The following is a 12,940-nucleotide window of genomic DNA, read 5'->3' as shown; positions in this document are numbered from 1 at the left end:
CGTCCGCGTATAGAGATATGATGTGGTGTACATTGCCCACCTTGATTCCAGCGTCGAAGAGCTGTTGCCTAAAGTATAATGCGATCGGCTCCAGGCCCAGTATGTACAGCATGGGCGATAGCAGGCACCCCTGTCTCGTTCCTCTTTGTATTTCCCAGGCTGCTGATACCATTCTTCCCGTTTTCGATTCTTGCAATTGGGGACTTATAGAGGACCTCGATCCACCTGATGAAGCCCCCTCTGAAGCCGAATCTCAAGACCTCCCTAATCCATTCCCAATATATGGAGTCGAAGGCCTTGATAGCGTCGAGCGACAACACCGCCAGGTCTTCATCTCTTTCGTATGTTTCGGCCATTATGTGTTGTAGCCTCCTAAGGTTAGCTGTGGTGTTGCGCCCAGGCACAAATCCGTTCTGGTCCTCATGGACAATGGATCCCACCACTCTGGCCAATTTGCCAGCTAATATGGATGTGAGAATCTTAGCATCATAGTTTAGCATGGCCAGGGGGCGATAGGACTCACAGTCGGTGGGTGATTTGTGTGGCTTGAGCATGGGAATGATTATGGTCTCTTTCATGGTGTTGGGGAGGGCCCCGTACGTGTATGCCTCCTGGTAGACTTCGTGGAGAACTGGGGTGAGGATGGGCTTGTACGTTTTGTAGAACTCAGGTGGGAGGTCGTCGCTGCCGGGGGCTTTGCTGGTAGAGAGGGACCTGATTGCCCCTTGCACGTCTTCAAGAGTGATCTCCATCTCCAGTTCCTCTCTCTGCTCGACTGATATTCGGGGGAGATCTATCTCCTGAAGTGTTTCTATAATGTCCTCTGTGGGAATTTGTGCCTCGTGGGCATACAATTTGGAGTAGAATGTGACAAATGCGTCGTTGATCCCCAGATGTGTTGTGTGGGATGTCCCATCGGCGTCCCGTATCTCCATTGGGAGGTGCTTGGGGTGTTCTCGCTTGCAGAGCCAGGCCAGTAATCTCCCCGGTTTGTCCGATTCCTTGTGGGATCTGATGGTGTATGTGGTGAAATCGAATTTCTCCAGTCTTTCCCATGCTTGTTGACATTCTACTCAAGCTTCCTTCAATTTGCTCTCGGCCTCTGTGGAGTTGTCGTGGGTGGATTCTAGTCGGGAGATCTCTGCTTCTTGTGCTTCGAGTGTTGCCTTTAATTGCCTATGAATTCCGCCGGCCTTCGATATAATTTCTCCTCCGGTCACCACCTTCATAGCTTCCCATAATGTGCTCCAGGAGGATACCGACCCCTTGTTGATTTCCAGATAATCTTCCAGTTTTCCGGCGAGGTCTTCCCTGAACTCAGGGTCTTCAAGTGCCGCAGTCGGCATCCTCCACATAGGGATCGGGGGTCTGGGTCCCTTCTGTTGCCATAGCATGGTTAGTGGGGAATGGTCGGAGATCGTTCTCCCCAGATATTCTGTGGCTGCGGCTCGTGGGGCGAGTTCCTTGTTGATGAACAGATAGTCAATTCTTGTGTGGACTCCGTGCGGAGCTGAGTAGTGGGAGTAGGTCCTCTCGGCTGGGTGGTGTTCACTCCAGATGTCCACCAGGTTGAGCTGCTCCAGAGTTTCCTTCAGGGCCCGGGCTGCGAGGTTGCTCGGGAGGGGGGGAGGCAATGATCTGTCCATGCTTGCGTCAGCGACGCAGTTGAAGTCGCCTCCCCATATAAAGGTGCGATCCCGGTGTTGAGTCAGCTTTGCGATCATTGCGGTGAGATACGCCGGTATCCCGTGATGTGGGAAGTATGAGTTGACCAGGCAAACCGGGGTCTGTTTCATTGTGCCCCAAATCACTACATATCTCCCTTCTTAGTCTAGTTCACACCCCTCCATTTGGAAGGGCACGTCCGGGCTTATCCATGTTAGCACCCCTCTCGCGTATTTGGAATAGGGGGACCCTCTCACAGTCCCGGCCTAACGGTCTGCAATCTTGGACATGGCCTCCGTCGCGAGGTGGGTTTCTTGAAGCAGTGCAATCGAGACTTTCTTCCTTTTGAGATAGGATTGTATGCGATTCCGTCTGAGGTATGAGCCCATGCCCCTCACATTCCATGTCATCACGGTAAGTTGTGTCGCCATCGGGTCTGAGTTTCGGGTCTGGCACGGGACTCCATCCCTAGGGTTTGGCTCTGCTTTAATCCGCAGTGAGCGGGTTGCAAGGGAGACACCACTGGTTCCCGAGCTCCCGGGTCAAGTCCTGGGCCCATCCTGGTCTTTATTAGCGAGAGAAATTTGAAGACTGTGCAACTAGTGAAACTAATAACAAAACTCAAACTGGTGCGCCCAGCGACTACAACATTGTGGCGGTGCTCAGGCGCTCTCGAGCCGTCGAAGCCCATCCGGGAGTCAGGCGCGAGCTGGGTCAGGCGGGTGCCTGGACCTACTGGATTCTACGCTGGGGGTAGGGCTAGGGCCTGGCGGCGGAGCCGAGCGAGGCCGTTTCCGTATGAAAAACTGGGATTGGATTACCTTCTGGTTTCCGGCGTCTTATTTGCTGGTTCTTTACGGTTACTTGAGAGTTACTTGTGAGATCTGAGGGGGTTAGGCCTCAGTCCGTGGATTGTCCTTGCCGTCAGCCAGATTATTGTCCTGTAGCCACATGTTGGCTGCGCCTGGATTGTCGAGGAATACCACTCTTTCCTTATAGATGACCCTAAGGCGCGACGGGTATAGTAGCCTGTATTTTAGGTTCAGTTGACGGAGCCTAGCTTTTATCGGGACAAATTAATTTCTCTCTCTTTGCACCGTATGCGTATAGTCCAGGTAAATGGAGATTTTGGAGTCCCCTCTTTCGATGGGGCCCCCCTCCCTGGAGTGCCTTAAGATAGTTTCTCTGTCCTGAAAGTTCAGTATGTTAGCTATTATTGGTCTAGGGTGTGAGCCCGGGGGGGGGCGCTTCTGGAGGGACCTGTGGGCTCTTTCGACCGAGAATCCTTATGTCAGTTTGCCGGCCCCAATTTCTTTCAGCAGAAGGGTTTCGACGAAGGATGTGGTGTTTGCCCCTTCGCTTCCCTCCGGGACACCTAGGATCCTAATGTTGCCCCGTCTGGCCCGGCCTTCGGCCTCTTCCGCCCTCTCCTCCAGGAAGGCGACTTTCCTCTTCAGGTGGGCGACTTCAGACTGTATAGCTGTGGTGGCCGCAGATGTTTCCTCTGTTGATTGTTCAACGGTCGTTACCCTCTCAGCTACGTTGCGTGCGTCCTGGCGAATTAGTTGGATGTCTATTTTGAATTTGTCGATCTTGGAGTCTATGTGCGTTTTTAGTGAAGCTATGGCTTCCAGTATTTGAGAGTGATTATCGGCGGCCACCCCTTCGCTCGTCTGGGCGATTTCAGAGGGACTGGCCCTAGCTTGAGTGGAGATCTTTACCTTGGTGGAGACAAAGGAGTCCATGGTGGCAGCTCTGGTTTTGTTCTTGGAGGCCATCTTGAGGTGGTGGTTGTGGATGTCCTGGGCCTCAGGAGCTAGGTAGCATGCGGGGATGCTATCGAGGCCCACTTCCGATGCTGGGCTCGGGGCCCAAGACGGTGTTTTGCCTGCCCTCGGACCTGGGCGTGCAGACCCCTCGGGGTGGATATCAGAAGAATAGGGATATGCGGGGGGCCCCTTTCTCAGGTGTTGCGAGGTCTCACGCACCTTGTCTTGTGGGACCGGACCGGTGCAGTGTCCCGCGGCGCATCTGTGTTCTCCTCCTATGCATCGGGTGCTGGGCGATCTTTGCCGGAATCAAATCTGGCGCCGTCCCGGTGAGATGAGCCGCAGTGCAGTCGGTTGCGGCCCCGGGGAACCCGGGATTGGGTTTGTCGATGTGTCCTTGTCCACGATCGCCCAGCCGCAGAGGTGTTCGCCGTTCTGGAGCTTGGTTCACCTCAGTGGACCGTGCGTAACTGCGGCGGGGCCCGCGTGGTGCGCTTCCTCAGCGCGTGTGATCCGGCCCGGGTGGCCCCGCACTGTGCGATGGGAGAGCATCCGGGCTGCGGGCCTTGCGTTGGTGCCAGTTGGGTGGCCCTCGGGGGGTCGCTCTCCTAGTCGTGCCTCCGCTTCGCCCCACCAGGCCTGGGAGTCCGTTGGGGGAGGGGTTCCCCTCAGAGGCTCCGCTATGCGGTGCGAGGCGCCATCTTGGATTCAATCGGAGCGGAGGGGGGAGAGCCGTCTTAGGGCTACGGTAGTGTCTAGGAGGTCCGATTCAGTGGGCCCAACGGTGGTTCGGGTACAGGTCTGCTTCCCACAACAGCACGTTCTTCTCCGAGGGCTGGTGCTTCACATGAGCCGGAGAAAAGGATCAGGAAACGGCGTCTCGGCCGGAGCTCGGCAGGTCAGCTACCGCTCGCCATCGGCGCCAAGCCACGCCCCACAGGTTGGAGGGATATGGATATGAGGAGGGACACACAACTTGTGGGTGTTGTTTGGTCATTTACCCACCTCGTGACTCCCCATGGCCATGCTGATTCCTATGACCATTTCCACCCACTTTTTGCCCTGCCACGCCCAAAACACATCCCCCAGGATCTCTTTGAGCTCACTTTATGAAGTAGTAAAATCAAGCTTTTGGCCAGACGGTGTTTTTCTAAGCACTCTGCTGAGAGTTAATGGCTTAATTTCAGCTTTAAATGACTACTGATGTAATAAAAATGTCTTAACCAAGTGTGCCATAAGCTACTTGATTTATATCTACCCCTGGCACTGAAGTCCTGTTAAAAAACAAGCAGTGACAAAGCCAACAGTTTTGGCTTGAGATATTAGATGGGCATTTGCGAGGTGCTGGAATCATATTCCGTGGTAATCACTCCATGGTTCAGCTGTTGTGATCGGATGGCCAGGTAGTTCCTTTATATCAGTGCCTAGCAAATGCCTATCTCATACCTACACAAAAACCCAAACTGTTGGCTTTGCCAATTCTTGTTATATTTTATGCTTTCCTGGCTTCACATTTGATGAATGAACAGGAAATTGTTGTACATTGAGCGTGTCTGTGGTGCCCTTTCATGGTGGACACTCCCCTGACGCCCTGCTTCTTTTTCTTGTTGTTGCAGGGAGTGGGTTGTCGATTCACGTGGGACACACCCATTACTCCTATCCACTTTTTTATATTTTAGGGCGAAAAAGTGGTATGTGAAATCGCATCCATGAAAAACCTCCCCGGTGCCGCCGCCGCCGCCCGCCCGCCCGCCTGCCCTCCCTACCTCCCTCCCCGCCAATCTCGGGAGGATGGCTCAGCGGCAACTTGCTCGCCTTGGAAGCAAGAATGCACAGAGCAACACAGGTTCGATCCCTGGGTCAGCGCTTAGAAACCCGTGGGTATTAAGCGCGTTATAAATAACCAATCATATCATATACACCCCTTGAAGCTCTGCCACTGGTAACGAGCTTGGCTCATCACCTGAAATGCACTCCCTGCATACATGTGAGTAGAGAATTGACCCTCCACCCATGTGTGCGCCAAGGAGCAGTCCCTAGTAGGGGTGGGCCAGTGCTATCTAGGTTCCCGCATAGGCCCAACACTCTGATGTCCAAGATGGACAGGCAATTAGCTGACACAGCCCCTCCATCTCACTCTCAGACCCATTGGACGTCCCATGCCCTACCCATCCCGTCCCCCGGCCCTAAACACCCTTTCCTTCGCCTAAATCCCAAAATTGACAACCAGTTCAATTAAGTGGGAGTACAAAAGTTCTATCTGCTTTATTGGCAGGAGTTAACAAACAGGTGATCTTGCTTAACTGCCCACACCCCCAGGGATTTACACTGTGGTGTCATCCAAGCTGTTCCACGCCACCCCCTCCCAAAAAGTACATTCCTTCCATGCATGCCAATATGTCTAATTTTAGTCAGGAGATGCTAGTCCAGAATTGGTTTTAATTGTGCATTCTGGATCTTGGAGTCCTGGATCTACAATGGGGAAATCTGGGGCCTGTTAGCATGGATGGCAGTCCATGCTGGATGCTTGATTTATTGCACACGGCATCGTGCAGTAAGCATGTTCGGTGAATAACCCCTTTTGTGTCCACGCTTAGGTTTGCCTGCCATATGCAAATCCGCATTCTTACATACCTTAGCAGTCTCGTGACTGTCGATTTGGAAACTTGCCATAAAGTGGAGGCGCTGGGAGGGGCGGGAAGCAATGTCACTGCCTTCCCTGGGTCAGTTCCAGCTAGCTAAGCTCCCTCGCCCGATGCACATTGCCCTCACGCCAGAGCTCGGTTCTCTCCAAAGTGACTGCGGTGCACAGCTTCGGCGGTTGGCAGCTAGCGTGTGACTGGCCGCGTGTGTGACCTCGCTACTACACAAGGCTGTCTTCTGTGCCATGGGCTTGCTGGCCAAAGGGCTGTGCCTGGCTGCTGTGGGGGCTTTCTGGGCCTTTCTAACACGGGACTCATTCGACCCAGGTAAGCCATCTGGGCGTTCAACCGGTGTCAAAGCCAGGCTCACGGGCTAAACCAATCTGTTTGTAGGATGGGACCCCCACATTTCAAAGAGTGAAGTTTGCTCGTCTGGCAGCGAAATGGTTAAATGCCCTGTTACAGATGAAGGATTCTGCAGGGCGTTCGTGCACACAAGGGACAAGGGGTGCTTTCGTTTGAAGTGGCTGGGGTCTCAGGGAGGTGCTGAGCAAGGGCCTGCCTGACCTCTAAGAAGGGGCGTTCGAATGCGCGAGTGCAGCTTCGTGTGTGCTTCTAGACAGGGCAGCTTAGCATGTTCCTTGTAAATGTACCGTGCCCCCTTGCCCTTGGACAGATATGCGAGTTCCAAATGGATATAGCGGCAGGATCAGGGCCATTTTAATCACTTTTGGGGCCCTGGGCACAGCCACCTTTGGGGCCCCCGCTCCATCAAACCAAAGAAATTAAGGGATCCAGAATATATGGTCAGGTCCCCCTGCCCCCCTCATCGCGTTCACAACACATAGCTTGACATGTTGCCTCGGAATGATTAAAAAAGCCAACGGTACTCCCTTTCAGTCCCCTTAACCTCTTCATTCTTGCTGTAATAGGAATGATGATAAATAAGTATCATTTTAAGGCCAACATCAGCAGCCCATAACAAGCCTACTTGTATTCTCGCATAGGTACAGGCCATTTGTCATCATTAGCAGTCACGAGGAAGGTGCACCACTCAAAGTATACATCCAGGACACAGATGGTATGTAAAAGGTGCACATTATCCAGACTAGACAGACAACTCAGATTAGCGCCCTCACAGAATGCAAAAGTGCTCTAGTGTGGATACGGGAGACCAATGGGAAGCAAGGAGAAAGATACACCTACCATAGCATAGATAGCGGGTGAAGGTTAGAAGCTCCAGGAAGGTGCAAGTGGCTGTGGTCTGCAATATGTCAATGCTCGCTATTATTATAGTGGAAGCAACACTATAGCCCGTGAAACCATGAGTGAGGCTGTTTTGAAGATCATACCCTGAGAACAAAATCACTCCGAAGGTTGAAAACTGAATGATTTAGGGACTGGCAATTTTGACAGATTAGGCAATGCAAGATTGAATAAAATGGTCAGGATTACACATTAGTTAAAAGGAGAAGCTGGCATTTGCAATTTCTGCACTTTACCACTGGGTTTTCTAGTATGTACCATGAAGTAAAATAACCCCATTTTATACATCTCACTTGGAAAGTGGACAAATCACACAACCTAACATGACAACTTTAAAAACAAAATGTTAAAGAAGCGTATTATGCAAAATGGGAATGATTCTATCTTAATTATCTCCATCATCAAGGGAAGTATATAAGTACCAACATACTAATGGTTGTGAACCTAAGAGATTACATCTGGGTTTCTGCTTTGTATTTTAAAGCTTTAAATTGGCCCAAAATACAGGCTTGTGAAACTGTTCTTTATAAACATGCATAAAAACTTTTCAGTTTATTAATTTGTTGGTCACTTGTTTCACCCTTATACAATTAGCACAACTGTTTCAAAGCGCCCACAGGGCAAATAGGGTGGGGACAGGGCAAGGTAGACAATGAATTAAAGCAAGAATAAATAATGAAGTTAATAGTGCAAACACTAATGAGAATAAAGGGAAGGGGAGACGAACCCACTATGGCTTGCAAGTGTTCAGAACGTACAAGTGCAGAGGGGATAGGTGTGAGAGAAAGGTGCCTTGATGCACATGGAGAATTGCTCAGGCTAAGTGCTAAGAGGAGAAGAACGTAAGTGCAACCACCCATAGGTAAGGTGAGCCCAAGTAAGTGCAGCAGAAGGCAGCGGCTGGAATGGGAGATGTGGGGGGGGGGGTCAAGGCACTGAGGACACAGAATGGCCCTGCACATCAGTCATGCTGCTGTAAGATTAGCAGGGAAGCGAGGAGGAGACTAATACTTTATAGTTTTCATTGGTGGTAGCTGCCTAGGTTTTACAAGCCTCCATCTGAAGAAACCAATTTTTAGACCTTCACCATACTGATGGTATATTAGTTTTTCATTTAACATAGCATAACATAGCAACCACTATCTAGTACTGGTACACTGCTGATAATAGCATCTGTTGGGCTACAAAACAAAGTACACATACATGCAGATTTATCAACTTCAAACATAGGAAAGTCAGAGTTGGCCTTGCTGGAATTTAGTTTTATAATTTTGCATAAGAACACAGATCTCAGCAATTAGTGCTTAACACACTGAGCTATCCTCTAAACCAGCGTGGCACTCACATTTATCAGCATGCATTTCAACTTTGGCTATTGCATATGATCAATATAATTCCCATAGAAAGGTGAGAATGCTACAAGGCGTTGTCGTAGTGAACGCACAAACTATGTGCAGGACAGTGAACACAGGAAGCATTACACAATCAATTGATCAGAGTAGAATGTATTTGTCAACAACAGACAGGCAATGGGTTCAGAGCCTCACACCATATAACATATATTGATGTGTGCTATTTAAGTTTTGTAAAGAATGGTAACTGACTTCTTTAGATTAGTCAGCCTTGTGGGGCCCCCTCCAAGGTGGGGGCCCGGGGCAAGTGCCCCTTTTGCCCTCCCGTAAAGACGTCTCTGGGCAAGGTAACTATCATATTTATCATAGCGCGGCTGAGGTGTTCGGAGCAGAAGGGCAGGTGACGCAGACAGTATGGTGTTTAATGTGAGACAGACAGCATTGTATCTGTAGCCCATACTTCCACAATTGTATTGGTTTGAAAGGATACATAATTTAAATTTGTAATTTTTGCACCCTTTGTACAAGGGCGTTCTTGTTTTCTGTTTTGACGATTTCAGTGTTTATTTTCCTGAAGCATGCAGTTTTTTAAAGTATTAAATCTTCTCGTATCCCTCAAAGACTCTCAGGCCTGATTTGCTAAAACATTTTCAATGAGACTTTCCCATGTTAAACATTTCTGTAAATCAGGCCTTCAGTGTAGGAATGAGGTCTACCCAGACCATTGCTTAGCTGGCAGAGCAGAGCCACCGCACTCCGGTCACGCCAGTGACAAGGGGGGCTCTCCATCTTACAAAAACAAATGAAATTGTATTGGCTCCTTTAAGGGAGTGGACGGTGTCCGGCTGCACCCGCTTGTTTTGCACAAACGACACTTCCAATGTTCCTTCTATTTTTCTCCAAGTGCAGAAATAGTTTGCTTTCGTGCGCGCCTTATTTTCCATGTGCGCACCCGACTAACGAGGTAAGCCACTTTGTGAGCATGCAAGCTACCATCTTTCAAGAGTTTGGAAGGGAATTTCGACTTCCTAAACATTGCAATTCTTTATCAATCTTTGTAAAAGGTCCATTTTACAACACTTTTTCCAAACATATAGCCTAAAAAAAACGTATTTCATATGTGTTTATTAGGAGAGCTCATCAACCTTTCCAAGACTTCAAGATTGGACCTACCTAAATTACTTCCGTGTAGAGAAGAAATGTGTATTCCCCAAAAAAAACATTGTATGCTCATCATACATAATAGGTTTAGTTGTGGCTATTCATTTGTCAACACTGTTCAGAGACAATGCAGAAAGTTTTTCATGCGTTAGAAAAACACTCATGTGTATTACCAAAAAAGTATTGCTTATCACGGATATGGCTGTCAAATAATGTAGACAGGATACAATATTTTCAGATGGAATAATGTCAACTAAAAGGAATGTGTCAGAAAACATGGCAATAGGAGTTCATGTGCCACTTTAAAAGCAATTCAAGGGCCATGGGACCATGACTCCCAGAATGTATTTAAGGATGATAATTGCATCAGTAAGAACTGCATGATCAGAATTTCTGGTCCTTTGCTTACTATCCAAATTGCGTTGTCCTGTGAGTTGTGACAACACTTACCCAAAACAAGTCTTACAACTAAGAGTCATATGCCCCATCCATTTTTACTCCCTAAAAACAGGAAAATGTGCCTACCAAAAATGGGAAACAATGAACATATGTGAGCCTACCTCCTGCTTCTACCCACAAAGCTCCAGTGATATTTTCGAATCAGTGACCAGCAGAGCAGTTGAATAAGAATGAAGTCTAATATTATTACTGCCGGATCTCAAGAGAAATGTTCAGGGGAAAACATATCTTTGAATAAGTATGAAGTATCCCTACTGGCAAAGGCAATTCATTACTTTCTGTACTTCCTGAAAAATCATTTGATTCTAAACAGGGAGCAACATCTTATCGGAGCCTTGCTTTTAACCCTCAAATAGGAAGTGAAATGACAGGGCACATAATACACCTTATAGTTTTGCCCAGCCTTCCTCGCCACAGCCTAGACATAATTAAACAAGAGCCGTACTGATGTTTCTTATGGAGCCCTGTTAAAGAAAATCAATTATATTTGCCTTGTAAGTTAACAGCAGCAATGCTCAGAGATACAACATATATGCCTTCTTCTTTAACTAGGGACCCCTCTTCTGCAATTCACTGTTGTCAGTTAAACAAGATGCATGGGGATGCTAGAGGCAGTAAACACAGAACACATTATATATTGTAAAGCCCTCAGCAGCTGAGCATGGAAAGAAACGGAAGGTGGAGTTTCCTAGACTGTTCCTAGAGTTTACTATCCTTTAGCAAACACATTTCCTTCCCTGAACTGATGAAATGTCTTACTAGGTTTTTGAAAGATGCGTGAAGGAGTATAGCAGTAAAACACACACTCGGATATTTGCATACCCACAATATTTTGCAAGATAAACATATTTGAGGCCTCACCATGATATTATATGCACTTTAAGAACATTTCATTAATCTGCATGTGTACAATTGTTTTGAAGTGTATACAAGATTGTTTGCAACATACCCACCCTTATGGGGGAGGATTAAACAAGTGCTCAGTGAAACCGTTTTTGTGTAGCAGCAAATTACCACATAATTTATTAGTCTATGCCCAATGCAACTCTGAAAACTTGGGAAGGATGAAGATTGGGTGAAAGCAGTGTAGTTCTCTGAATATCCATTGCCCTAATACTATATACGAATAATGCCAGGCATTGTCCATACCCATTATCCCTTGCAGGCCAAGAAAATGATATTGCAATGTTGCTCTCCATTTATAGGGAAATGTTAGCAATCTTAAAGTAGGAGACGCTGACCATGACATTTGCCTACTCAAAGTTCTCAGAAGGCAAATAATATTTGAGTTGTGTAATGTGTTAAATTGCAAGGGGACCACTTCAAAGTGCGTATGTGACATATATACAAAGAATAGGATAGGGGTGGGCGATCCTGGCAAGGCCCGGGATCGGCCCGGGCTCCAACGGGGGCTCCAGCCTGAACTTCCTTTCGGGCCTGTACCCCCAGATTTCACGGGCCTGCAACGAGCCCCACCATGGCTACCCAGTGCAAAACAAAGAAAATTGGCATTTCTTTTTTTGTGCACATTAGACCATTTCATTCCATTTTGCCTGTGCTGTGCAGGTAAAATGGAAAGAAATGCCTATATATGAACAAAAATAAACCCGACCCTGATGGCCGAGAGGGCACCAGGGCCGTGTTTATTTTTTTCAAAATGAACTATTGCATTCCATTTTGCCTGCGCCAGCGTGGGCAAAATGGAATGAAATAGAAATAGAATTTTTTTTTCACATCTGACCATATGAAACAAATTGACATTTCTTTCGTTTTTGCCTGCACCACAAGGGCAAAATGGAAAGAAATGTCAATTATTCTTTTTCATATTTGACCATTTCTTTCTATTTTACCTGCGCCGTGCGGGCAAAATGGAAAGAAATGCCCATATATGAAAATAAATAAACGCGGCCCTGATGGTGGCTCAAGAGGGCTGCGTTCATTTTGTTTCCTTTTCTGGTGGAACCAGGGATTTCATGGGATTAGCCCGTGGTGGGCTTCTAGAGTCAGGTTGGCCCCCAGGCTCGGCTCTGGCTCGGCCCTACCCATGAAATCCCTGGCTGCCCCAGCTTTAGAATAGGAAGCATGTGATGAGATTACACATACAAGTGGCCTGCTTACTTGCAGTCAGTATCCGATATTTGAGATGACCATTGGGTTACATAGTGTGGGTGGCGGTTTTGCTAATGCACCAAGAGTAACAGAAATTCTGGTGTTAGAACATTATTCATATTGTAACAAACATGAAACAAGTGGATGCAGGTACAAGTCTAGTAACCTTTTGCAAAGCCAAGGTAGGCAGAGTCAAGGTTGTCTGGTAGTATCTAAATGAGTCCTGGGGCAGAAGTTAGCGTCATAAGGTTTACATGTGGTAGAGTTATGTATAGAGGTCATGGGCGGGAAGAGAAGATAATTTGGTTAATGTGTGCAGAAATATCTTAGGTAGATCTTCTGCTCATACTGTCACTTTTTCTTATTAGTTGTTAACCTCTTGTGGGTGTATTTTTTTCAGTTTTTTTAAGGTCATGCTTGCATAGTAGGGTAATGCAAATGGGGTAGACCAGAACATCAAGACGCCATAGTATAGTTTACCTTTATTTTGAGAGAAACAAAATATTAGGTACTTGCA

The 12,940-nt window shown here is 47.7% G+C and overlaps 1 protein-coding gene across 1 annotated transcript in view; it reads left to right on the top strand.

Moving 5' to 3' along the window:
* Window positions 1-6,125: 6,125 nt before the first annotated feature.
* Window positions 6,126-12,940, top strand: part of HSD11B1L (hydroxysteroid 11-beta dehydrogenase 1 like) — a 222,692-nt gene continuing 215,877 nt past the window's right edge. Inside the window, exon 1 of the mRNA XM_069648470.1 lies at window positions 6,126-6,403. Within this exon, the coding sequence (XP_069504571.1) occupies window positions 6,322-6,403 (82 nt within the window). The 5' untranslated portion in view covers window positions 6,126-6,321. The remainder of the gene's footprint in view (window positions 6,404-12,940) is intronic.

This window comes from Ambystoma mexicanum, chromosome 1p (assembly GCF_040938575.1).
Source record: "Ambystoma mexicanum isolate Mex_15411 chromosome 1p, UKY_AmexF1_1, whole genome shotgun sequence".
Lineage (NCBI taxonomy): Eukaryota > Metazoa > Chordata > Amphibia > Caudata > Ambystomatidae > Ambystoma > Ambystoma mexicanum.
The sequence above is the reverse complement of the archived record's forward strand: the minus strand, read 5'-3'. Positions and strand labels throughout refer to the sequence as shown.